This window comes from Canis aureus, chromosome 11 (genome assembly GCF_053574225.1).
Source record: "Canis aureus isolate CA01 chromosome 11, VMU_Caureus_v.1.0, whole genome shotgun sequence".
Classification (NCBI taxonomy): Eukaryota; Metazoa; Chordata; class Mammalia; order Carnivora; family Canidae; genus Canis; species Canis aureus.
Genome location: NC_135621.1, coordinates 25,910,466 through 25,938,391, shown reverse-complemented (window position 1 = coordinate 25,938,391; position 27,926 = coordinate 25,910,466). Strand labels below are relative to the sequence as shown.

The following is a 27,926-nucleotide window of genomic DNA, read 5'->3' as shown; positions in this document are numbered from 1 at the left end:
TATGCAAGTTAAAATTACAAGATTAAGTGAAAAAAGCAACACAGCCTAGTATCTCTAGTTAATGGCAGAGACTCTCTAGGTCTGGATCCTGGACTCAGTTTCATTTGGGAGCACGAAGAAACCCACCTCAGAGGGTTACTTTGAGGTTTAAAAGTGATAATTCATGCAAAGTGCTTGGAAAGCACTCAATCCATGTTAGCAATTGTTACTACACTATTACCATATCTAGTAAAACAAGCAAGCACATGGACAAAATCTAGAAAAGAGGCAAACTTAGTGGGTTATCAGGATTGTGGTTTGCCTTTACCTACAGTTCTAGTAGTTTTACAATACGAGTAACACTGTAATCATTTACTCTTATGTAAACATGTAATTCGTTCATAAAAGGTATTTTACCTTTTCAAAACTCATGAGTTAAGACTGAGCCTCAAGCCCACAGACACACCCAGCACCCCCTCTAAACCCTGTGGCCAGTTTGTTAAGCCTGCTCTTCTGCCCTTTCCCAATGTCCTGCTTCTTGTGAGTGGAACTGTCTCAGACCCTCCAAAAATAAGTGTCTGTGCATAGTGACAATCTGAACCTCTGGACCCTAATGACCTCAAAGTAAAGTGCATGCACTCAGTTCAACACACAGAGACCTGAGGCTACCTCCTGGAACTCCGAGAAAATGAAGCGCTACCTTGCACAGCAGCTTTTTCAGGCCCCCAAAAGTAATGCTTCATATCAGCTACTTCTTACTATAATTAAATGCAATTTAGTATTCCACTGTGTTGTCAATAATGTCAATGTCCTGAAAAATGAGAAAACCAAAAATAGCCAATGACCTCTTCTGTGCCTTTTCCTGCTCCCAACCATATTATAGGCAATAATTGTAATGGTGGCTTAATGTCTTTGATACCTTTTTAGAGTTCTCTACGTGGGAATTTTTTTTTTTTAAAGACACAGATCTCATGATTTCCTATTTCCTCCTTCTTGCAACCTGGATTAAGTTTCCTGGTTTTATATTTATGCGAAAAGCAAAATAAAAACCAGCCAGTCCTTATGAAAAGTACCATACTGGAGACACAGAGTGCTGATGACTTGAACATGTGGATGTGGCTAGGCTGTTCTCAGATCTAGTGGTTTCTTCTGCCTGCTACACATCAGCTACAGAATGAAGGTCTCCCTTCTCTTTCTCACTCCCCTTTGTGTCTGACCCAGCCCACTCTATCTGTCCAGTGACCTGCCCTGGCTTTATTCCTCACCTCCCATTACCTGCCACATCTAACTGGTTTCTGGATTCTGTTGACTTTAAATTCCAAAATGATCCTAGTATCCATCCATCCTTCCGATTCCCTTCGTCAGCCCTTATCACTGTCAGACCAATGCCACAGTCTCTCAATTGGTAGGCCTGCTTCTTCACCTCTTCCTGCATCTCCCCTGAGTTGCCTAAGACACAAGCCTGATTGTGTGATATTACATACCCAGAAACTGCTAGTGGTTTCGCACTGCCCATAGATAAAAGGCTCAATTCTTACACCACAACAGAGCCCTCTGCAGTCCTCATATAAGTATTAGCTATTTTGTGGCGAGTGGGGGAGGTGGAGTGTTATTCTGAGTCATTCTATGAATTCTTAATTATTTTGTTGGATTTCCCTGATAGTGCTGACCCAGCAAAAAATGTTTATTTAAAAAATAACTATTACTGGCTAGACTCTCTACTTTGGCCTTAGGTAATCACTATAAAAAATGACCAACTCACAAGAACATTAATGCTTTTACTTAATGTACAAGGCAGATTTTATTCCCTTCCTTCTGCCTCCTTTTCCTTTGAACGATCTAACTCCTGAGGATGTCTGTGTGGGCTGCTGCTAGATCCTAAGATGCTAATTAATACTGCCCCTTAAATACCACACACCCTGCTCCCCTCAAACTTGAGTTTCCCATAAGAATAAAAATGAAAAGAAAATGGTTGTTTCATATGCAGGGCAACTTGCCTCTCTGGGAAGAAGCGCTAGTTGTGCTGGCATGGAATGACACACGAGCTACGGCTCACCAAGAGAGCTAACAGGAACACATCTCCACTAGAACACGTAAGGACACTACCCTAGGGCAGATGCTGGCCCATAGCACTTGCCCAACATTTCTCTATGTCCTTTCCAAAGAGTCATTCAGGCTACTAACAACCATTTTTACAGTAGACACTCTCAGTTTCCAGATTTTATAGATGAAAAAGGTAAAGCACAGAGTCTAAGTGCCTTGAGCACATGACCAGCTAGGGAATGCCAAGTGCTGGAATTCATATGCAGCAATATGACTCCAGGACTCTCGCCTAACTCTCACCTCCCCAGCAGCTGAGCAGAATGGCCAGGGCAGAAGGTGAGGAGATCTCTGAGGACACAACTAAACTGAATGTATTTTCCTTCACAGAGCTTCTTTTCAATAAATGAGAAGATGGGAAGAAATTGGCCTGTAGTTGGCAGTCTTCCGGGTCCTACAAAATTGGCCTTGGCAAGCGGTAGAGGAGAAGTTCCATTTTCCTAACAATATGGAATAAAGGAAGCTGTACGTCCTGGAAAATTCAAGCTCTCGCGTGCACGACTGTGTGGCCCAAGGTGTCACTTTCTGCTCTGACGAAGGCTCCCCAACCTGTGAAGGGAGCAGGGCCCTCACAGCATTCTAACTTCAGATTTGTATCAGGTTTCTAGCAAGAACTCATATTTGTTGAATCGAAAGGAGTACCTACTTTCACATTCTATTTGATCACGTTTGCTCTTTCAACACATTACCAGTAACTAGTTTAATATCTCAGGGATGAATTATGTGGCCTACTATATATAGTAACCTGTCAATATTCTTGTTGGTATTTATGGTCTTTTACCTTTAGCATTTTCAAATAGTCTATCCTTTATAAATTTTTTTTTTGAGAGGGCAAATGGGGTGACAGGGGAGATGCAGAGGGAGGGGGTCTTTTTTTTGTTTTTAAGACAGAATTTTTTTTTTTTTAAGATTTTATTTATTTGAGAAGAGAGAATGAGCAAGAGAGAGAGTACAAACAGGGGGAGGGTCAGAGGGAGAGGGAGAAGCAGACTTCTCACTGAGCAGGGAGCCTGACGTGGGGCTCGATCTCATGATTCTGAGATCATGACCTGAGCCAAAGGCGGACGCTTAACTGATTGAGCCACCCAGGTGCCCCAGAAAGAGAGAATCTTAAGCAGGCTCCATGCCCAGCCCAGCATGAACTCATGAGACCTCAGACCCAGAGATCATGACCTGAGCTGAAATCAAGAGTCAGACTTGACTGAGTCACCCAGGTGCCCCTGTAAGTTTTATTTTAATATCAGGTGTAAAGTTTCTCTCATGAGCCTTCTATCCCTAAAAGAAATGAAAAAACAGACTGTAGGAAAACTCAATTTATCACAATTTACCCTGTAGCATAATAGAAGCAATAAAATTCTAAATTGCAAATTTTATGCTATTCCTTAGCATTTAGAAAAACCAAGTCCTAAGAGAAAATTAACCTTTTCTCTGGAGGTTTAGTCTCAAGAACATCATGTAGTGATATAAGTGAGCACACAGGTAGTGTTAAGAAAAACAGGTAATAAGATAATCATACAACTTTGTGCTACTTGCTGAAAATTACAGGAACAGAGGAATGAATGAACACTGGTACCTGAATGTGTTAATATGGTCAGGCTGGGACAGAAGTGTGAGCTGCAGCAACAAAGATCAAATGACAGTCTCCAGAGGGGGCGGAAGAGGAAAGAGAGAGCGTAAAGAAGCCAGGGGAGGAGGAGAAGAATGAGGAGGGGTACAGGGAAGGATCATTCACTGTGGGGCACGTGTATATGGTGAGTCAAACAGAGACCAGGAGTTTACATGCAAAGGCTTCAGCAAGACCTGGGCTGGTAGCAGTGTCCTTGGGTGGGTGGCAGCCTACTACTAACCTCGGGAGTACAGATGGAAATTCAGGGAACATATAGGATAATGCCTTTATCTCACACATAACCAGAGAGGCTAACTGATCTGTTTTTGATGTTTCAACATGCAGTTAAATTTTCATAATGTCATTGATATATTAATTCTTTTACACTTATCAAATCATTTTTTTTTTTTTTGTCAAGTTTAAAGTAAATTAGAGATGGGGGACAGATCTATTTAAACCTGTATTAAAAATAAGCTTTTAGGGGCACCTGGGTGGCTAAGTCAGTTAACCATCTGCCTTCAGCTCAGGTCATGATCTTGGGGTCCTGGGACTGAGCCCCACATCAGGCTCTCCAGGGGAGTCTGCTTTTCCTTCTCAACTCTCCTTCTGCAGTCTCTCTTTCAAGCAAATAAAATCTTAATAATAATAATAATAATAATAATAATAATAATAATAATAATAAGCTTTAGGGGCACCTAGGTGGCTCAGTTGGTTAAGAAATCAACTTTTGGGGGCGGCCCGGGTGGCTCAGTGGTTTAGCGCTGCCTTCAGCCCACCGAGTGATCCTAGAGACCCGGGATTGAGTCCCATACTGGGCTCCCTGCGTGGAGCCTGCTTCTCCCTCTGCCTGTGTCTCTGCCTCTCTCTCTGTGGCTCATTAATAAATAAATAAAATCTTAAAAAAATAAATAAATAAAATCTTAAAAAAAAAAATCAATTCCTGATCTCAGCTCGGGTCTTGATCTCAGGGTCGTGAGTTCAAGCCCCATGCTGTGCTCCACACTGGGTGTGGAACCTAATAGAAAATAAAAATGAACTTTAGGGGCACCTGGCTGGCTCAGTCAGAATAGCATGTGGCTCTTGATCTCAGGGTCATGATTTTGAGCCCCACGTTGGGCACAGAGATCAAATAAATAAAACTTGAAAAAAAAAAGCTTTAAACATAATCTTTAATATACTGATCAAAAGAGAACTGACCCAAATCCAGTTAACATATACAAATTCCCAAGGAGGCTGTTAAGAATCTGGAAGGGGAGCGGTCAGCCCAGGTGGTGGTAGAGGGAAGGGAAGGGAACAAAACAGGCCAGCTCTCCTGAGAGCAGTGTACACTAGAGATCCCTGTCTGCCACCACAACCCTGAACCTGAAAGGCCGTCACATTCCTAAACATATCAGACATGACTTTCATACAGCAAGTGCCTCTAACACACCATCTACATCAGATCAGAGGAATAGGCTCATATAAACAGTCAGACCAAGATAAATAAGCAGAGGTCAAAGTCAGGCAAAACCAAAGAGAACTATTCAGAAATAAATGCATTAAATCCCACACTCAGAAAAGGAAGGAGACTGAAAACCATCTGCTTGAATAGGAATGTTCTAGTTTTCCGCAGTTGTCACAGTATGACACTTACAGGAAGGGAGCCGCTGTCTCTCGAGGACTTCATATTATTTTGTTATAATATCATGCTTGTCAAAACACCTGATAAACACATGGGCCAAAATGGATCTCTAATGAAATATATGTGGCCTTATCTCAACATGATAGGATTGGGAGCATGCTTGTTAAGCGGGCTGAAATTGAATGCATCTGCTAAAACCTAAGATAAAACTAGACTCAAAGTGGCCTTGACAAATTGAAACAGCATCTATCAAATTAAATAAGAGAAGGCAAGTTAGTGTAATTTTAATTTGTTCCCAAGTACATCAGGAAAGGAGAATAAAAACCAGGCAAATGAAACAGAAAAAGATCTTGTAGTCATAGTGGAACATTAGTGAGCTCAAAAAGCCAAAGCTGCATAAATGTTTTCAACCATTTTTAAAATCAACACATCCCTGGGCTATACCACCTGAGCATGCGTCACTAAAGCCAAGTCATCCTTTACTCTGAGGGTAATGGGATGGTACTGTCTCCCTTCCCATCTCACTGGGTGGCTTGTGAGAATAAAACAGATGCACAAGTGTACTGAGAAATTAAATTCAATATACAAAGCTAGCACTCTATTCTAAAACAAGGATGTTACATAAACAGAATGGAAGCGAAGGAAGAGAAAGTTTAGTATTTTTAAAGGGCACTGGCATCGTGTCAGTACAATTAAAGGGAATAATCGTACAGCTACAGTATGAGATTGAAGATTTGTCATGAAATTTATATTTGTTATATGTCAATTATATCTCAATTAAAAAAAAAGACTGGTCAACTGTTTGGGTTCTGAAACCTGTTATTAAAGGAAATGGTACGGGATGCCTGGGTGGCTCAGCTATTTAGTGCCTGCCTTTGGCCCAGGGCGTGATCCTGGAGTCCGTGGATCGAGTCCTACATTGGGCTTCCTGCATGGAGCCTGCTTCTCCTTCTGCCTGTGTGTCTGCCTCTCTCTCTTCTCTGTGTCTCTCATGAATAAATAAATAAAATATTAAAAAAAAAAAAAGAAGGAGATGGTGGAATTTGCTGCTTTGGTGGAGCCACCAAAGAACCCAAAAATCTTATTTAGAGCCTCTACTATATAGAAGTAGCATAGGAACCAAAATAGCTGCTTTTATGCCTTTTACCTTTAAATGAAGCATTCTAACTTTTTACCCCTTAGAATATGTGATTAATTTGAAGTACTCCTGAAATAGTTGAGGATGAAATTAATATTTTAAAAAACAAAACGACTTTTGATGATCTCTACCTAAAGTGCTTCATGTTACCTTAACCATCCAGTCTACAGTGGCAGGGCAGGGGAGTGGTGTTGGTTAGAGATGAGCGAGAATGAGTTATTATATTCCGTATATCTGTTGCAATTATAACATGCCAGATTTTACTTTGAGATTAAGGCTGACAAGTAGTAAGCTGAACTGTCACTTTTTGAAGACACAGATTCCTGTTAGGAATTTAAAAGGCAGGCCTGCCGGTCACCAACCCTTCCAGGATGGAGGAGTTCGTGGTTTAGAGAGGTCACATCATTCTCGGGTGTCTTCTACTTTCTATAAACTAGACCTGTTTTGAGACACAGGATTTAGAGATCTGCTGAGTAGGAGTTAGCTTGCTGATTACTGGTTACCAATTACTGCTACAGAATGTTCAACAGTTTACACATAGAAGTTACTCTGACAGATATTAATAATATTCTATGTTGAAATAAAGAAAACACTGGCAGATGGGCAGGGACACAGACCTAAAATAACAAATAAACAAAACAAAACAAACCACCAAATATGGCAGGCAGGCCACCAACTGGAGCAAGACGACGACTGACAGGTTATACAGAATACTCAGAATTGACTAAAGAATTTTGTACTTTAGGGTCTTAAATCTTATGTCCCTTTAAGACTTTCACATTGTAAAATGTCACCATGTCTAAGAAGCCAATCTACTTCAAACCTGGGGATCGGGAGTGAACGTGGTGGATAGGAAAGGAGGTAAAACAAAACTCACGTGGTGGGGGAGGCTCTCAGAGGGAAAGCCAAGCTCCTTGTGTGACTGAATTAGAATGTTCTAATCTAAAAAATATATAAGCTTCATATGAATTACATTTCTTACTAGAGTTTACAGTTTTGACTTCCTTTTTATCAGTTATAAATTCTGGGGACAATGTAATAATATACAGTGCTTCTGGGGGAAGTGCAAGCAAAAGAACAGTATAAAGTATCCAAGAATACTATGATCCCAGTTGTTTCAATCCTTCTTTACTATGATTGAAAATCATCGGTATATTTAAGTATGATAAATTAATTTTAAATATAAATACAAAAACTGTGATTAAATATCAGACTGAACATACATTTTTCCACATCTTTTCCCTTCCCACAAAGATAGAAGGATAAACTTATATGAGGACACAGACAACGGGAAAGGAAACACACACACACACACACACACACACGCACACACACACACAACAGATGTCCCTATTTTCGGATGCTGGAAATCAAAAGAGGGTGCACCCAGCAGTCTGTAAGGCAGAGAGAGGAATGAGTGCAGTGGAGGGGCCACAAGAACATCAGCCACTGTGTGGCACAGAGCTGGGGAAGGCACAGCCAGCTCAAAATGTGGGGCCAGTAACCAGGTCATTAGCTCAAAATTATATGAGGTAGATCCTTAACCCAATCCAATTCAAGCAGTTGGCAGTCCCTACAACAAGGATGTTCAGAGAACAAAGATGTTTTCTTATATATCAGAAATGAAGATAAACAAATAAAAAGTTAGATAGTAGAGCTGAAGAGGGTGCGGAGAAATGACAACAAAAAGGCAGAGAGAGAGAATCCAGGAGAGAAAAGATAAAGCCAGAGAATTAATCTAGGAGGCACCTAATTCACAGGATTCCAGAAAGAACAGAAAAAACAGAGGGAAGGAAATTCTCCAAGACATAACACACAATAAACTTCCCCAAGTGGGAGACAGGAGTTTACAGATGGCAAGATCTCCCAGTGGGGGCAGCACAGTGAGTGGACACCTCCCCCGCCCCACACCCACCCCAGGGAAAGCCTCCAGAGGATCAAGGCAGCACATGCTGAGGACCATGCCTAGCCACCCAGTCCCCTTAGTGGCAGCACTAGAAGCTCAAGGCCAAGTCAGGAGCCAGGACTCCAGGACAATGAGAGAAAATTATTTCAAATCTAGAATTCTATACCCAACTGACCCTCAAGTAAACACAAGAAGGCGACAGAGACATATTCTCATACAAGGCCAGATCTCCAAGTATTTAACTCCCACACATGCTGGTCAGGAAAGCTCCTCAGGGACGATACATTCCGTTAAGTGAAGGTGCAGGCTAAGAAGGGTGAAGACGTGGGGTTCAGGAAACGGCATTCACTGGGAGAAAGAAGGGAGTGACAATAATGATGAACACCCCAGGATAACAGGTATGAGGCCGCCCTAAAGAAGGAACTTCCTGTTGTCAAGTCTGGATTAGAGAGGTGGTCCGGTAAAAGCGGTAACAACATGAGATAATAATCTAGAGAAATGAACAGTCTTAGAAGAGAGGAAATAGAACCATATAGTATACTTTATGTTACAGAGTCAGATGTTGAAAAATGGGGGAAAAGCATCGATAAATAACACAAATAGCAGTAACAGCTTATGGTGGAGAAACAGAAGGAAGCAGCCAGGCATGGGGCAGGTTCCAGGGAGGTAGAGCAGGGGGAGCCCGCCTTGGTACGAGGTGCTGCACGGACACGACTCTATAACCTAGAAACACGTCTTACCAATAAAAATAAGTTACACAAATCTTCCAAATTACTTCATTTTCCGTCTACTGGTGTGTGGGCCTAGGGGCTTTCATCTGGAGGAATCATCGTGTGATACAGAATAAACGGTCAGGCTGGACCCCAGACCAAGGAGAGAAGGAGGGAAGGGGACAAGCCAGGCAGAGCGAGCCCCAGAGGGACGCCATACTCACCATCTCTCTGGCTATTTCCAGCGCCTCCTGCAGGCCGTAGAGCCTGCCGCAGACCAGGTAGATTCCATTGGCCCAGAGAATACAACCCTCGTGGACCCAAAATTCATTGCTGTCAAGAGGTAGTTCAGGGATTTGTAACTCCAGCTCAGGGCCCCCTTCCGAGGTGGTGGGCGCAGAGGGCTTGGAGTCCAAGGCAGTCTTGTCGCTGCTGCCCTCGGCGGTGGCTTTCTTACAAGGGAGCCCCCGGGACAGGGACCGAGGGCCTCCGCTGCAGTCCTCCGAGCGGTGTCGCCGCTTAAACCTGGGGTGGGTGGCCAGGCTCCTCTGCTCCTTCTGCTGCTGCTGCTGCTCCTCCTCCTCCTCAGTGTCCGTCTTGGAGCCGTTCGAAGCGCTTTTGTGCCGTACCTTTACTTTGCTCTGCATCTCCGTGGCCCGCTTGGGAGGCGGGTTCTTGGGGAGAGTGGCAGCATAATCTTGCGGATAAAAGGGTCCAAAGAGGTCGCCCATGTTCCGGTAACTGGCCCACTTGCCACACAGACAGCAAACTAGGTGCCCCATGACAGAAGACTCTGTCACAACAGGGCCCTGCAGCATGAAGGACGAAGCTGGGAGTGCCTTGCTTTCAGTGCTGCTGGGTGGTGGGGTCAGAGACCTCTGACCTTTCCGACCCCTCACCAATTTGGTCTGTTCTTCCTCTTCAGCATTGATGATTGTACAAACGGCTCCAAGTTCGCACTTATTTACTACATGGATATAAGGGAAAAAAGACTTGTTCTTGGCATCGGTTTTATCCAGTGGCTGGGTGGCATACTTTAGTTTGATCTCAGGTTCTTGGGGTTCCACAATGGGAACTGCTTGTTTGGTTTTCCGCTTCCTTGGCTGTGCCCCAGGCTTCCTTCTCTCCCGCCTTTGCCTCTGCTTTTTTGGCTTTGGCTCTCCATCTGCAGAAGCTTCTGGTATCTGAGGGGGCTGAGGGGGTGGAGGCGGTGGCTGCTGTTTCTTTTGCTTATTCACACTACCAATGGGTCTCCCCTTCTTCTTTCCTGATGGGAAGTACCCCTTAGGGGGGAAACCCTCTTGTTTGGGGGAAATCGTCACTGTATCGTTCTCTTTTTCTTCAGCCTTGGGGTTTGCCTCAGGGGCCGACACGCCTGCTGGAGGTACATTCTTTGAGTCAGAAAAGATTAAAGGTGCAGTCCCACCAAGGGAACCATCTGGTCTCCCCTGGTTACTCCCAGGCTTCTGTGAGGTCGTGGATGTCATGGAGCCAGGGGGTTCCTTTCCAGCAGTGACTGTGTCTGGGTGTGTCTCGGTCTTCACCTTGTCGTCCCCACTGCCACGCCACTCCTCTGAAGACCTCGGCAGGGGCTTTTCTATGTTTAACTCCTGGCTTGTCGGACAGACTAGGTCTGATACCAGCTCACCTTTTCTCTTCTCCATTTCGGCATCCTGGACAGCAATGCTCCCACCTTCAGGAGGGCCACTCTTCAAAGACAGTATGTCATCCAGAGTAACCGTGTCTCCCCCAGCCTCCGCACTGTTCGAGGATGCACTCCTCCTGATGTTTGGGGATGTGATCTTCTGAACTATAGCTTCCAGTTTCAACCCTCGGCCTTTCCTGGGGGGCAGTATTTTGGTCTTAGCAGGACTTGTGAGGGTAACAGCAGGGCAGTTTCTACTGTCTGGACTTGGAAGGTCCTTGGAAGATTCCCTCTTAGGGACAGACTTGACATCCTGACTGTGAGAAAGATGTGCGTAGGAATTGAACGCTCTATCAGCGCCTTCTTTAGGTGGGTGAAGGAGGCGCCCTTTATCTTCAGTGTTGCTGTTCTTCACATCTTGTGACTGCCTCTTGCTGGGAATGGGAGAGATAAAGGAACGCACCCGCCTCCGCATGATTAAGGGGTTTTGAGAAGAATGATCCTCTTGGCCTGGAAGCCTGAGCATAACATTACTGGGTTTGGATGACTGTGCCGTGTCAGTGAGCCCATGTCCGTCGGCCTCATGGGGCGGCCCGTACCTCTTCTGATTGGACATTCCCGGAGGACCGCTGCTTTTGGCTGGAGAAGTTTGCCGGGAAAGATCCCAACACGATTCTTGTTGTAACTTCTGGGAGCCATGCTTCAATTCGATGGTTTTGTTAGACAGACCATCACTAGACATGAGGCAGCGCCCCCCTTCCTGACCGCTGGGATCATGGTAAGTCCCCATCGGTGGGCCATACATCATACCATCTTTGTCATTTTTCAGGGGGCTCCGCACTCTGTCAAGAAACTGCTGCTGCCTTGGGCTCTTCCGCGGGCCCTCCTGCCTGTGCTGTGCTGCAGCAATCACTCCCTGAGCAGAACCACTGCTCCAGTCTTTATACTCCTCTTGTTGCTGCTGGTACATCTGTCTCTTATAATGGAGCTGAGAATTCAAACCTGCATTGGGGTCCCCGTAAGCATGAGCCCGAGTATTTGTGTGGTAAGCAGAGGCTAAGCTCTCTGAGTTGGGAGAGAAGGGAGCGTGTAAAGAACTCCGGTTGGCCCTCTCTGAAAAGGTCATGTGTGGGTTCATGTGATGAGGATCTCCCCCTGGGCCTCTGCTCCTCCCAGGAGACATCTTCAGTTTTTCTGAGAAGTCATGATACTGTGAAGGGGAACGCCCCCTCATGCCCTCTCGACCACCGACTCTGCCAGGGACCCGCCGCATTGGTGTGGGTCTGCTGTCTTGTGGGCCATAGTCTGAGATGGAATCGTGGGCAGCTCCTGGGCTGGCATTGCCTCGGTAAGACTCATGCTTGATGCTAGCAGGATGGCAGTGGTCTCCAGATTTCTTGTTGTTGAAACTGGCTTGAGATTTGGATTGTTCAAAGTCTTCCTCTTTTATCTGCCCGCTCTGGGATTTCAGCTTTGTTTCCATGGATACCAACCCACCTGGAAGAATGACCGACTGACTTAAACTTGGATTGAGCCGCTCACTCCTCCCAAGTCTGGTGTCAGTACCTATGTGTCCCAGTGAGTGAGCCCCTGGGTCCCTGACAATCTGTCTCAGTGGAGAAATATCACAGATCACGGATCTCCTTTCAGAAAGGGAACCCCCAGGCTCATGGGCTGATGACTGAGGCTCTATTTCAAATTTTCTGGGAATCGGATAGTCGGCCAGATTGATCTGTTTCATTTCGGGAGCTGTGCTGCTTGACTTCCTTTCCCAGGGGCCCCAGTGTGGGTTTTCTAACAGGGACCCAATACTTTTGTTCAAAAGGCCCCTGCTAGCTAACTCATTGGTTTGACTGACTAAGACATTAGGCCTCGTGGCTCCTTCCAGGCCACCGGCCATGCCCTGATGCTCCTGAGTACTCCTAGAATATCTCCTGTCAGGGTGGTGGTGGTAACCTTGAAGCACTTCCTGCAGGAGGCTAGGGAACTTCTCATTTCTCCCCTTTCGCTCCCCGTGGCCAGTGAAATCCCCCTTATCTTGTCCTGTAGGATACTGAGGAAAGCTACTGACGTTCCTTGGCACAGCTGACCCAAAACTATCTTTGTAACTATAGCGCAGGCTGCCCGGGGATTTGCTAGGCTCACTCCTGCCTATAAAACCAGGGCCCACTGCCGAGTGCCCGCCCTGGCCGTTTCCCTCTCCATTGTGGTTGGAGTTATTATCTACGGTCTTGTTTCCTTTGCTCCCTCCCCCCGGGGGCTCTGGCTGCGGGACTGGTGGGTGACTGGTTTCCTTTGTCCCGCCAGTGCTGGGTGGCCTCTGGGTGGATGCAGGATCATCCTCTTGGGAGCCTTTATCTTGCCCACCAGGCTTTTCTACTCGACCTGTCATAGCTTCCCGGGAAACAATCACCCCAACTGTTTTTTCATTGACTTTTGGGTTGCCCTCAGCCGAAAGTGGTGTGTCCTTAGCACCAGGCGAGGCCGCCTCTTCTCTGGCCGCAGGACTGGCATTGAGTCTGGGGGCTTCGTTCTGAGTGCCCTGTGCAGGCGAGGAGCCAGCTTTCTCGGAGGCTCCGCCCTTGTAGGTGGTGTCAGAACTGGTGCTCTGGCCACTCAGCTGCCTCACACGCTCGCCTGGATCTTCAGAGCTGCTGGAGCAGCCCCCGTCCAGTGACTCAGCCATAGGGGACTTCAGTTGTTCTTCAGGCTGAGAGGAGCCTTCGGAGTTTGTGCAGCTGTCTGCTTTCTTAGAAGATGAGGAGGGCCTCTTGGAGGTCTTCTTCTGAGGCGTCAGGGCATCAGAAAGTAGCATGTGCTGAACAGTATTGGGAAGATTGGCCACTTGAGTGCTCAGGGCACTCAAACTACTCAGCCCAGGATCTGTCAGTCGCTTTTCTGGCACTCCCTCTAGTCCAAACCCTTTGAAGCCCGCAGCATGAGAATTTGGACTGGGCATCATTGAGGGGGTCGGGCTGAGCTGGGGCATTAACTGTAAAATTCTGTTTCTGGAACCCATGGGCACACTGCCTTGCCCACACTGGAGATTCTCTCCACTCTGCATAAGAGGAGATGGGGTGGAGCTACAGCTTGGAGACTGAACCACAGAGGCCGCCGGGGAAGGGTTTGAGATAGGGCTGAAGTTCTGGTGGAACTGCATGGGGGACCTCACAGGAACCTCAGGCTGGCTGTACTGCCCCACCTGGGCCTGCAGGGGCAGCTTGGTGGCAGCGTTGGTATACTGCATCACATGCTGCGGGGGGTGCTGCTGTGGCTGCTGTGCCTGCTGCTGGGGTGGCTGCTGCCCCTGCTGTGTCCCTTGTGGAATCTTCGCCTGCTCGAAGTTTTTCATAGACTGAGGCTGATAGCTGTAATTTGATTGTGTTCCGTAAGCCTGTGCATTAGAACCCACACTGTGTCCCTCATACTGGGATCCAGCATTCACACTGTAACTGCCATCATAGCTCTGGCCAGACTGGCTGAAGCGCTGCGGTGAAGGGAAGGAGGAGGAGGAGGAGGCAGCAGAAGACTGGTAGTGCTGGCCGAACTGACCCACTCTCAGCTGGTAACCGGCGGCAGAGGACGGCAGAGTTGAGGGCCGCTGCATCGGCTGCAGATGGGACGACCCAGATGCTGGCTGGCCAGTGGCTTGTGGCAGAGGCTGGTGGGACTGGTAAAGCTGCTGTCTCAACTGCTGTACCTGCTGCTGCTGCTGGCTGGAAGCCTGCTGTTGGTACTGAGCACTCCCTGGAGAGAAAGGCCCCGAGTAATCCTGCTGATAATGAGACACACCACCAAGGGCAGAGTGCTGTGCTTGAAACTGGCCCACATGCCCCTCGCTCCCATACTGATTGCCAAAGCTGCTCCCCTGGGGGGGGCCGTAGCTCTGCACGGGCCCAGAAGGCCTTCGTTGAGGTGGCTGCGGGGTTCCTGTCGTCACAGGGTCTTTGCTGCCTGCCATGTAATAAAAGTCTCCAGCCTCTTTCCTGAAACCTTGGTAGCCCTGATGGCCAGAGGTTTCACTAGCCATTGCTGCTGCAGCTGCCGTTCCTCGTCGCCCACCACCGCTGCTGCCGCCGCTGCCACCGCTGCCACCACCCGCGCCCCCAAAATTCTGGAACATCTGGGCCTGACGCGGGCTGAACTCTTCTATCCGGGATGAGCCGTGTACCTCCTGTGGGTAGCTCTGCTGGTCTCCGTGGTAACTGCTTTGCTCCCGGAAGGACTGCATACTGTTCAGCAGCACGGCAGCAGGCCAACAGCCCTCCTGGAAATGGAAGAGGAGACAGAAAAATATCAGACACGCATCTCCGTACAAAGAAAATCAGGTCTGGGTGATGGAGGGGATACAATAATTCATATGTCCAGATGAAGGGGATTGTTTTGAATTTCATCTTTTATTTCTTAACCTATCCATTTCTGAAAATGCCAGTAAGCAGAGAAATGGCCTCAAGAGTACAGCAGACATCTATGAGGAGTATGAAAAGAAAACATTCTGGGTAAATTCAAATTTAATACAGAAAAAAAACCCTCATTATGAAATAAGTGAACCCCCAACATTCAACTGGGTTAAAATATGTGCTATTAGTATTAATAAAAAAAAAAAAAAAAGCAATTTTCAAGTAAGTCTTCCAGCTATGCTGGGGAGGGTGAGAAAAAACACTGTCATCTACTTGCTTCCCTGTATTATAGCCTGATCACTGGACTGAGGTCTCAAAATAACAATAACGCAGTCCCTCCAAGGCTGTCCTGCCCTCCCCAACTTTGAGAAACAGAACTTGCCAGAGAACAGAAATCAAGTCTCTTATGTCCAAATGTACGCTACTCCAAGTTGCCTGTAATTACCGAACTACCTGTGATGACTGGCGACCCCAGGACACTCAAATCTCATCACTGTATGGATTCCTGAGAGCTGCAGTCATCCACACAGACCTAGGGCTTAACCTCTTTCTTGACATGTAATGGTGTGCAAGGCACTCCTCCCTTCAACCATCTATCCTTAACTCCCAGGGACAAAGGCCTAGGGAGCATAAGCCAAAGTAGCAGTGACCCTTCTTCCAGATTCTTTCTGGAGATCTACAAGAAGTTCCAGCACCTCTAACGCCCACATTTTTTTTTTTTTTTTAATGTGCCAACCTAGTATTCAGAGTTATTACTGGCCATTACTGTGAAAGAGGGAATTAAAACAGTCACTTTGGAGGACAGTACAAGATATGGAGGAAAATAAAAATTCATCAAGCTAGGACCTAGACTCTTCCCAAAGTCATCTGATTGGGTCAACATGTTGTATTACCTTTGCTAATGTAATTAGTATGTAATGTATTACTCTTCTTAGATAATCAAGAGATCATTTTATTTTGCCTTTTGTCTGGGCCTGTCTCCTTCTCAGAGTCAGCTGAGTAAGACAAGACCAAGTTGCTCCAAAAAGTCTTTAAAATCAATTATTTAAAAAGGAAGTTGCGAGAGGTGCCTGTGTGGTTTGGTTAAGTGTCTGACTCTTGGTTTTGGCTCAAGTCATCACCTGAGTGTTGTGAGATCGAGCTCCGTGTCAGGCTCCAAGCTGGGCATGGAGCCTGCTTAAGATTCTCTCCTTCCTTCTTCCTCTCAAAAAAAGCTGTGAAACACCTATGTGGTAGGGGAAGTTAGGACAATTTTCCCACAATGGCTTACTAAGTTATTCTTAGTTCCTGCTCAGGGAGCTAGCGGACAATAAAGTTGCTAGAGGGAGAAAGTCAGTGATCCTTTTAAAAGGTAAATTGAAGGGACAGCTGGGTGGCTCAGCGGTTAAACATCTGCTTTTGGCTTAGGGTTTGATCCCAGGATCGAGTCCCACATCAGGCTTCCTGCATGAAGCCTGCTTCTTCTGCGTATGTCTCTGACTCTCTGTCTCTTATGAATAAATAGAATCTTTAAAAAAGAAAAAAAGGTAAGCTGGATTCCTTATCTCCAAGCCCAATGAGAGCTCCCCATCTCATTCAAGTGAAGGTGCTTTTAGGGGTCCCTGTCTCCACCCCATTACCTCTGACCTCTTCCCCCCACTATCCTCTGTTCTAGCCTGCTGTATCCTGTGCTCCTGTATCCTGGTGCTCCTGTGACCACCAAAAGCATTTTTACAGAGGAATTTTGCTCTAGCCCATAGCAACATGGTGTGCCCCTCTTACTTCTTTCCAGTCTCTGGGCAAATGTCAACTGACTGGTAAGGCCTTCCTGGCCTTAACATCCTATTAAAAATAGCTAACTCCACACCTGAGGCTGGGCTTTCCCCATCTCCCTCCCCAGCACGTTTTCCCAACAGACACTGATAAGTTATTTGTGTACTGTCTCTCCCCCAACTAGAATGTAAACTTCCCAAAGGGAAGAAACTTTGCACCTTGCTGTAATCCTGTCACTAAATGGTACAGAGCACAAGGCAGGCATTCTGTGAACCAATAAATGGTATAAGAACTAGGCTTTAGAGAACTAGGCTAGAACGTACCTACTCAGAGGTGGTGGTGTGGCAGGGAGATGAGAGAGTTGCAGGAAGAGAAAATAGAACATGATCGATCTAAAAGCAGAGCTGGAGGATGCTGAACACCCTGCCTGTAAAATCCTCCAGGCCCAGTTCCAGGGGAAAAAAACCCAACTTGAGTCCACACGAGAGCCGCAAGGAGGCTTTGGAGAGTAAACGTGGGTCATGGTTGAAGATGGTCAGTAACTCCAAACTCAGAAAGCCGCCCCACTTCTTCCTGAAATATCTTCAGTCTAAAATAGCTAGACAAGAGACTACTACTTTGATACTAAGTTTGATTATATAATCACATGACCCAAAGTCATCTTTAAACATTCAAGTACAAATAATCTCAGAATCTAAAGGAAACTGCTTCTCATCATCTTCAAAATGCCTCTGCCAACAGACTGCTCTTTTCTGTGTTCCAGTGACTCTGCCGGGCAACAGACAATGGCTTACTGTAGTGCCTGGGACAGGACCAGCCCTCCGCACACACTGTCACTAGCCCTCACAGCACGGATATCCTGGTTTTACAGACAAGGACACCAAAGCACAGAACTCACAGGGCTCCTGAGCAGCAGGCCCCCTCAGGCCATGTACCTCATACCACACTCCCAGAGGATCCAGGATGCAGTCAGTGACAGCTGCCACCTGTCCTGTCAGAGGTCAGCCTTGAAAGTAGGTGGCCACCAACACTTTTCAGTGTGTCCTTTCTCTGCCTCCCCTCACAAGGACCTCCCTCAGTATTTCCAGAACCGCCGAAAGCATTGTGCCCACACAAGTATCTCTATTTGTGGTGTGCCTCTATCCTGGCTCTTGGTGCCAGTGGCCTTCTAGAAGGTGCCTGAGATGGGTGACAGTGGACAGAAAGACTACATCTGGAAGTTTAATGAAAAGCTTTCTCAAGAGATGACCTCTCCCCAAGTAAGTATTTTACATGTTGTTTAATTAATCATTCTGTAAACAAAATCAGGCTTCTGAAAACCTGTGTATATAAACAATTTTGTCACTTGCTGCAAATTTTTCCTCAGCAGGAGCTCCTAAGAACTGAAGACCAGTTTAGCACCAGCCAGTTGCGCTGCATGCTGCCTGGTTCCTGAGAAAACCCTATCTCCACAGGGGAAGAGACCTGGGTTCGATTCCTCAGAGGGTCCATACTCAGCCCTTCTCTAGAGATTCCCTGTCCTGTCAGGATGTCCTCCTCCCTATTGTTATAGTTCTGGATTATGGACCAGACGAAAAAAGAAAAAATTTCCAGCCAAATACCTCCTGCAGGATACCAGTCATGCTAAATATTCTTCACAAACATAAAGGATCTGGTCATGAGAAAGTGAATAGAAGTTCATCTGTTTTAGGAGTTCCAAGTAAAGCAATAGGCAAACCAAGTATACTAGTAATTGAAAATGTCAGCCCAGAGTATTTGTAATTTTAGTATTAGCATTATAAAATAAGCTACTAATAGAGATCATTCCAAAACTATCCTATCATTTTAAAAAAGCAAATCTAATTAGTTTTGAAGCATCGTGATTAATAATGACAAATGCCTGATTTTCCTTGTTTGAATGAATACAGACTTGGATAAAGAAAATTTGAGACTCCAAAGGAAGTCAGTTACCCATGAGGAATTTGTATACGCACTCTGAAAACAGGTCTGCCGGCACACCTCCCTCCCCAACTCTCCCTTTCCCTGACTTCCCTTTTTTGATTTTCTCCTGTTCTCCTAGCTTTCTGAATGGTTTCAGGGAGCTGTGGAGTTGCACGAGCGAGGTCCTGAACTTATTGTCTGTATGGTCACAGCCTAGAAGTCCACACGCCCACCTCATGGCAATCACAGCTTCTGCCTGGGGCCCGCCCTCCACCCCATCACAGGCCACGACCTTGCCATCTTATAGTAAACAGCAGCTTCCTTCGTCCCCCTTCCCTTCACATGCCCAACGCCATCTCACTTTCCAATCCACTCTTCTCCACAAAGTTCTCCAAACTGTCAATACAGGTTCCTTGAATATCTTTTCAAGCACCTGCTTCCTCTTTCACTCCAGGTTTAACCAGTGTTTTTCTGCTCCTTCTCTTGCCTTGGAAAAAAAACTCTTCACTTCTCAAGATAAAAACACTCCCTACACATCTAGTCATGGCCTCTGCCTGGTGGATTATTCTGTTTGCCCTCCAGCTTCCTTTCTCCCCCATCTCCGCCCTGCTCTACATCCTGCAAGGGGGCACAGTACGGACCCCAAGAGGCTCAGGGCTCCTGGCTTCTGGCCCTGCCTGGCTGGGAAGAGGTGGGAAGAGAAGGGGGAGGTAGGATGTGCTGAGTTCCAACCCTGCAATCACTGGGGCTGGTTGAGATGGTCTGCCAGTGGCCACGCTCCCTGTGGACAACCTAAACAGCCACTTTCCCCAGGTCTCAGCAACTGCTTCCTCCTCAGGCCTGAGAAAGTAACAGCTCTTGCTGGTCCAGGAGACGCTACTTTCTCACTGGCAGCCCCCACCCCTGCTCACCCTTTGTAAACACTCCCAATTCTGTTCTGTGGTCAACCTGACGTCATGAAGCCCCGACTTCTAAGTCCTCTTCTGCAGATCGAAGAAGCTGGAAGCTTCTTTCTGCAACCTCCTTTCCAGCATGGATGCACGGAGAAGCACAAGAGAGGTTTGGAAGACAGAAGAAAAAGGAGAGACTGATATCCTGAAAGGTAGCTCAAGCAGCAGACGCAGATGCTTGGTGGCTTCACTGTGAGCTCATCACTGTGGTACCGCAGCCAGAGACGGTCAGGCACAGCTTCCCTGACCTTCTCAACCCCTGTTCTTCAGACAGTTGGACAAACCCTGAATTCCTCTATCAAAACTCTTCATACCTGAAATGGAACGTTTCCCTTCTCCTGAATGATACAATTAAAAGCTCCTCAAATTACCCAGTCTGAGTGTGCCATCTGTTTCCTACAGGACCCTGACTAATACAGCTCTTCTCTTATTCCTAGGATTTCAGCGTAGAATTATCATCACTTGGGGAGCGAGAGACTTCTATTTCATGCAATATGGCATACCAGAGGGACTAAAAAAACAAAATACCTAGAAATGTCAGAAAAAATGCACAGCCAGGCTACAAGTATGAAATGTCCAGGGTTCAAAACTGAACGGGGGGCAGCCTGGGTGGCTCAACGGTTTGGTGCTGTCTTCAGCCCAGGGTGTGATCCTGGAGACCCCAGATCGAGTCCCACGTTGGGCTCCCTGCATGGAGCCTGCTTCTCCCTCTGCCTGTGTCTCTGCCTCTCTCTCTCTCTCTCTCTGTATCTCTCATGAATAAATAAATAAAATCTTAAAAAAAAAAAAAAACTGAACGGGACATGGAAAACAGTGGCAAGCAGGTGCTGGGCTCTAGTACTTATCAACCACGTGGTGGTGGTTCTCATGCTATGCAGGGCCAGAAGACAAGGCTTCCAGCCCTCCTTGGGAGGTGCGAAGAACAGTCACTTCTGCATGTAAAGACTCTGGGCAGCGTCACTTGTGGCTAGAATCATTTCTATAAAGATGACAAAATATATTTATTCTTAGGCCGTCACCAACTCATTTTCAGCAACAAAAATGTTCTTTCCTCAACTGACCCAACTTCCCATCCTCCAGGAAAACCAAAATCAGCTCTCAGCCATCCTAAGCAAGAAGCTTTAGAATAATCCCAAACTCATTGCCTCCTGTAACCCTTTCTCTTCAAGATGTCACCTAATCCTGCTCCTTCTCCACTTCCTGCATTTGCCTGTTACCTCTCTAGCCTCCCTCACTGCCGCTTCCATCTTTCTTGGGGAAAACAACAGCTCCGCAAGTTTCTTTCTCCCTGCACCAGTCACCTGGAACAGCTTTTCTTCAATGAAGTCATGACAGTGTTCCCCTCCCCACATGCCCAGAAGCCCTCTGGCATTGTACCCACCCGGTATGCTCAAATAGACCTGTTTGGTCCCCTCCAGGCCACCGCCTGTTCTCATCACAAAGCCTTCTCTGAAGCATCCCTGGGTCCAAACATTCCTTCTCACTTTGTCAGTCCAACAGCTCTCAGAACTGTAAGAGCTCCAGAAACGTGATCTTCTCTACAACTCTTCCTTAAAAACAGAGAATTTTCTGGCTTTCCCTTGCTTAGTAAAAACAAACTGAGTCAAGTGTATCTGCCCTTAACCACGACCTAAGGTATGTGCTACCGATGCAATAATAGCTCCCATTTATTCTACGTGTCATGCGCTGTATGGCTTTACGGGTATTTTAACTCACAGATGAGGAAACAAAAAACATAAATTGTGTAATTTGCCGAAAGTCGCTCTTCCAGGATAAACTGGAGCTGATCTTCTATAACTCAATTCTAAAGCTCATGTTCTTCCACTGCACCACAAATTTAGCAAGGAGCACCCAAATCCAGGTTTTTAAAAATCCTGACAAACACCTGTGTCAGGTTTATGATGCCGACAGCCCTCTCCTATTTACTGTGTGTCTAATACAGGCCCTGCACTGTGCCAGGCACTTTACATAAACATTGATGTAGTTCATCCTCATCATTATTGCTCCTTTCTGTAAACTGAGGCTCAGGGAACATAACAAGCAAAACATTCGTAGAAAACAGAGGTGAGATATGGAATGCCCACCCCCAACCCCCATTTGTACTCCTGGCAGAAGCCTGCCTTGACCAGCAGCAAGACACTCATAAATTGGGAAGCATTTTAAAAAGAAACCTTCAAATTTGCTAGAATTGAGTTCACTATTTATATCTGGATACACCCATGTTATTTGCTTGAGGTATGTACGAACACGGGCTCTTCCTAAGTTCATCAATTGGGCTCAAAGACTTGCCCAGTAACTTGATATTTCAAATTCTAAGTTGTGTTTGCAGAGGTGCAGAGTCTAGATTTTTCTCAGTGACTGATAGATTTTGGTACAAGTAGGCCTTTAGAATAAGATGAGGTGTTCACAGTACTTGTTGACTGGCTCCCTGGCTGAGCAGCCCAGAATTCTAGGAGCTTAAGGAACCAACTCAGAATTTCCAAGTCAGTCATCCAGAGGAAAAGAAACTCACCAGAGTGCTACAGATCTAAAAATTTTGCTCTCTGGGGGTACAGACATGTGTTATATTAGTCATATAAACTTTAAAAAATATTCACCTTCAACCATGATCAAAATTAATGCTGGCAAAAACGAGAGGCACAAATTTACAGCTATCAATTTTTCCAAAAAAAAGAAATTAAGAGATGATATCCCATCTGGTGAGGTTAGGATGAGGCTGGTACAAACAATAACAAAAGCAGTATCCGTTACTATAACTTTTTTAAAAAGCAATTTGGTAATAAGAATATTAGTATTTTTGACTAACAATTCTAATATTAACTAGATTTTTATCCTAGGGAGATTTCAAAACAATCAAACAAAAATCAACATACCAATGTATTAACTCCAGTGATATCTGTAAGAAGAAAATAGGCAGGGGGAAAGTGAAAGGAAAACTCTGCTCTCTGGGCTACCACCCTGCAGTCACTAAGGCTGGCTGAGATGGCCCACCAACAGCCACACTCCTTTGGGCAACCTAAATTCTGGGAAGAACCTAATTCTCTATCATTTGAAAATTACTAAGCAAAGTATGGTAAATCCACTTAACAAAATAGTACCTACTAATTAAAAGTAACTGTGAAGATGCTAGCACCATGGGAAATGCTGGTTATGTACATAGTCCAATGAAAAAGAGTAACGTATACAGGCATACTGTGGAGATATTGTGGTTTGGGTTCCAGCAAAGCAAGTCAAGTGAATGTTTTTCCCAGTGCATGTATAAGTTACGTTTATAGTATACAGTAGTCTGAAGTGTGCAATAGCATTATGTCTAAAAAAATAACGTACCAAGGTGCCTGGGTAGCTCAGTCAAGCATCCGACTCTTGGTTTCAGCTCAGGTCATAATCTCCAAGTCAGGAGACTGAGCACTGCATCAGGCTCCACAGTCAGCACAGAGTCTGTTTCACTGCATCAGGCTCCACACTCAGCACAGAGTCTGTTTCTCTTCTCCTCTCACTCCCTTTGCCCATCCCCCCATTCTCCCTACTAAATAAATAAATCTTAAAAAAACAATGTACATACCTTAATTAAATAATACTTAATTGTTAAAAGATGCTAACCATCCTCTGAACTTTCAGCAAGTCATAATCTTTATCACAGATCACCATAACAAATGTGATAATAAAAATGAAAACATATGAAATATTGCAGGAATTACCAAAATGTGACAGACTCATCCTGAAGCAAACACTGCTGGAAAAATGGCACTGATTAACTTGCTTGATGCAGGGTAGCCACAGACCTTCAATTTGTGGGGGGGAGGAAACAACACAGTATGTGCAAAGTGCAATAAAATGAAGCGCAATAAAACAAAGTATGCCTGTAAATGCGTACCTGCTCTATGGTTACAATGCTCTAGAAAGGAGACGTTCATTTGGTCCATGGCCAAAGTGAATAGTATGAAAATTAAAACCTTGTGACTATTCAGGGTGGCAGAACTGTAGTTTGCATTTTCTTCCTTTTCATTTCTATTTAGATTAATGTCTGTGTAGAAAATAATCATTTTAAAATTTAATTAATTTTAAAAATTCACCCCTCACACTATTTCAAAAATATCTCTGCTCTATTTGCTCTGACTGACAGCAAAGCACTTCCCTGCCCATGGGGTAGAAAGGCAGGCACAAGAGACCCCACAAGTCCAGAGCAGGTTGGAAAGACAGGCGCTTGCCAGGCTGAATCTCTGCTCCAGGAAACCTGGCGCCAATACCAAGCATGCACCTCAGACGCTGTGGTGCCCAAGCAAGTGTACATGCAAAAATAACCAGCTCTGAGCTATTTTTCAGAATCAGGCCTAAAAACAGCTGAATTCCACTCCACAGTGGGCAGGTCTATTTTTAGACATAATCTCTAACAGCCACGAGGTTGTAGCATCCTATCAACTGTATGCTTCTGTAACTGCACAGAAACGGCATAAATTTGCTCCTGGCTAGGCCAAAAGAGGCTGGGTCCATCCCCACTTGATAGCTACCTGTCATATTCATAAGGGGCGTCCCAAGATCAATTTAGATGACCACATCTGATCTCTGGGCAAGATGGCCAACAGTTCTTGGAAAAGGGGCTGGAGCAGGGTGAAGGGCTAGCTGGGGTTCCCTGCAGGTTTTTCCTAACTGTTGAGCCTGAAGGCTTTTAAAGATGTTATTGCATCCCCCCCACCCCATCCCCATTTAAAAGTTGTATGAGTACATAATTTCTAAATCTTCCCAGAGAAAAGGATCACAGAAAGCAATTAGTGTTGCTATTTACAGGAAAAAAGTGTTTCATTTTATAAAAGCAACAAAATTAAAAAGATACCAGTGGGCTAATCCAAAGGAGAAGTGGGCAAAAGCTATATGATGAAAATTACAAGCTTTAGGAAGAACCCAAAAGGACAGCCGGAAACAAAATGAAATAAACCAGAACACACAATGTATCTAGACAAAAAGATCCATTTTTATAAGAGGTCAAGTCTCCAGATTAGTTTTTTTTTTAATTTTTATTTATTTATGATAGTCACAGAGAGAGAGAGAGAGAGAGAGGCAGAGACACAGGCAGAGGGAGAAGCAGGCTCCATGCACCGGGATGCCCGACGTGGGATTCGATCCCGGGTCTCCAGGATCGCACCCTGGGCCAAAGGCAGGCACTAAACCGCTGCGCCACCCAGGGATCCCTCCAGATTAGTTTATAAAGCTAAGAGTTCCAGTCAAAATCTCAATAGTATATTAAAAAACAATTTTGAAATAATTTCAAATGCATAGAAAAGTACAAGAATAGTACCGTGCTCACACATTCCCTTCAACAAGATTCCCCAAATAATGTTTTACATCATTTGCTCTATTACCTACACATATTCATTACCTATATACACACCCCAACAGCTTTTTCCTGATCTGAGAGCAGACTGAAGAAATGAAGCCCTATCAACCCTAAATATTCCTGTATGCATATTTTCAAAAACAAAGATACCCTCCTATGTAACCAGCACACAACTCTCCACTATTAGGAAATTACCACCACCAATCTAATCTACAGACTCCATTCAAATCTGGTAAACTGTCCAAACAATATTTCTTTTTCCTTTGTAGTCTAGGATCTCATCCAGGAAGACAAATTGTCATGTCTTACTGTATCCTGTTGACCTGGAATGGTTCTTCAGTGTTTTCCTCACTCCCATGTCCCTGACAGAGCACAGCCCTTCCATTCTGTAAGATGGCCCTCAACCTGTATGTCTAGACCTAGCTCTCACATTCTCAGCAGCAATACCAATACTAGTGCATCACAGCAGGAGAGACACAAGGAGAGCCAACCAGAGTCAGACCTAGTCAAAGCCCATCTCTGCCAGGTTTTCCCACTGTAAAGCTGCTACCTTACTCTTTGTAACTCCTAAGTGTATTGTGGGAGAAATCCTGAGATTACGCCAGTATTTTGTTCTTCGTCAAACATTCACCCTCGATGACTCCCATGTGAATCAAGCCACTTCTCTTACGGTTACCAAATGGTGATTTTTTTTTAGCCCACTTCTCCTTTGGATTAGCCCACTGGTATCTTTTTAATTTTGTTGCTTTTATAAAATGAAACACTTTTTTCCTGTAAATAGCAACACTAATTGCTTTCTGTGATCCTTTTCTCTGGGAAGATTTAGAAATTATGTACTCATACAACTTTTAAATGGGGATGGGGTGGGGGGGATGCAATAACATCTTTAAAAGCCTTCAGGCTCAACAGTTAGGAAAAACCTGCAGGGAACCCCAGCTAGCCCTTCACCCTGCTCCAGCCCCTTTTCCAAGAACTGTTGGCCATCCTGCCCAGAGATCAGATGTGGTCATCTAAATTGATCTTGGGACGCCCCTTATGAATATGACAGGTAGCTCTACCATGTATCGTAAATTATAATTTTCTAAATTATAATTAAATAAAAGACATTGGGATAACATGCTACCTTTCTGGGAGAAAAATAATTGTTAGACCTCATCTCACAATATTCATAAAAAACTCCAGGTGAATGAAAAAGCTAAATATCACACACACACACACACACACACACACACGCAGAGGCATGGTTGTTTTTAGAAGAAAACACTATTAATCCTAGGGAACCAAGCTGACATTCAGTTTTGGGTTTCTAAATGTCATTCTTCACTAAATGGAACCAAGGCTTCTTGGGAAAATGGCTGATTTTTCCAAGGGGCAGGCAAAGTATAAGGTATACACCTATAATACTTCAGTGTGTCAGAAAGCTGGGATATGCTTTCAGCCTAAATGAGACACATCAAACCAGCCTGAGGGGGTAACTTAAGATTTTGTAGGACCAAGCTCTTTTTTCTTTTACTCTATTATATGAATTAACAATAGAATTTTTCCAAATTAGCACCTAGGTCTTTGTGTGTGAATATTGAAAATTTTTAGAAACAATTAAGTAAAAGAGGCATGGTGTTTGGGAGGATGGGTCTAAATGGAGGGTGAGAGGGAGATACTCAAGAGGATGTTAAATCTGGGTGATGGGTACAAAGGCACCATTAGTCTGGGTGCTTTTCCATATGTCTTGACATATTTTGCAAATAAACAAAATTCTGGTTCCCTACCTAATCAGTCTGAAAATGTACCACAGAGTTCACAATCTTTCAAGATCCTTCCATGTTTCTGACACCAAAAGAATTGAATTTCCAGCTTTACCTCTCATGACCTCCCTTCACACACTACCCCCAGTGACAGTGGACTTCCCTCCATTTCCCCACGTGTGCTTCAGAACTCTAGGTCTTTGCCCAAGCTGTCACCTTTGTGTGGAATGCTAGTACCCTGCCCAGGCTCACTATCTGATTAACCCAGACTATTCTGTGAAGACCAGCTCACATGTCCACTCTCCAGGAGCTGCCTTCTCCTGGCAACACAGACACTGAACTGAGACAGGTCAGATTCTTAACTGGGGTTTGTAGCCTGCTGCTAGTGAGAGCCTGAGCAAATTACTCACTTCTTTAAGCCTCAGTTTCCTCAACTGGAGAAAAGAAATGGCCCCGGAGTTGGCCTCGGTAAGGTGAAGAATTCGTTGCATTATCCTGCCAAGAGTTCATTCACCTGATACCAGAAGCAAGCTCCATCTTTTATTACTCATAGATTTCAAAAAAATAAGTGCAGAAAATAGCTGGAAAGGATACATACCAAAACATTAACTAAGGGAAGGACAAAAAAAAATAAAAAATAAAAAGACTATAGTCATGCATTATTTAACAATGAAGACTGAAACTCTGAGAGTGAAGAGTGGGAGAGGACCAGAGTAAGAATTCAAGGTAAACACCTAAAAAAGAAAAAACAAACAAAAAAATTAAAACAAACCATAAGGATGGTCCCTGCCCTCAAAGAGCCCATGTCTAACAGGAGGAACATTTACACATAAGAATATTCGTCATTTGGTACACATTTGACCAAATATCACATTCCAGGCACTGAATCTAGGTTCTGGGGACACAGCTCTAAAGACGACTCACCAAATCCCAAACCTCCATGAGAACAGCATTCAGAGAGACAAATCAATGAAAAGATGAATGCAAGCCACAGACTAGGAGAAGCTGAGAGTGAAACATGCAAGACCGAGGGGACAGAGAGAAGGAAGGAAGGGAAAGGATGGGAGGTATGCGCAGAGACCCAAGCAAGCTCAGGGAGAAACCATGCAAAGACCCGCAGAAAGG

At 45.1% G+C, this 27,926-nt stretch overlaps 1 protein-coding gene and 1 long non-coding RNA gene across 4 annotated transcripts in view; one reads left to right on the top strand and one right to left on the bottom strand.

Moving 5' to 3' along the window:
* TCF20 (transcription factor 20) overlaps positions 1 to 27,926 on the bottom strand; it is a 102,976-nt gene that overhangs the window by 40,613 nt on the left and 34,437 nt on the right. For all 3 annotated transcript variants that reach the window (XM_077914253.1, XM_077914254.1, XM_077914255.1), the window contains one exon: positions 9,285 to 14,972. In XM_077914253.1, coding sequence (XP_077770379.1) covers positions 9,285 to 14,936 — 5,652 coding nt within the window. In that variant the 5' untranslated portion in view covers positions 14,937 to 14,972. Of the gene's footprint in view, positions 1 to 9,284; positions 14,973 to 27,926 lie in introns of those variants that run through there.
* LOC144323605 (uncharacterized) lies at positions 10,546 to 20,488 on the top strand. Its single transcript, XR_013389006.1, has 3 exons — positions 10,546 to 11,483; positions 17,621 to 18,116; positions 18,765 to 20,488. It is a non-coding gene; the product is annotated as an uncharacterized LOC144323605 (long non-coding RNA).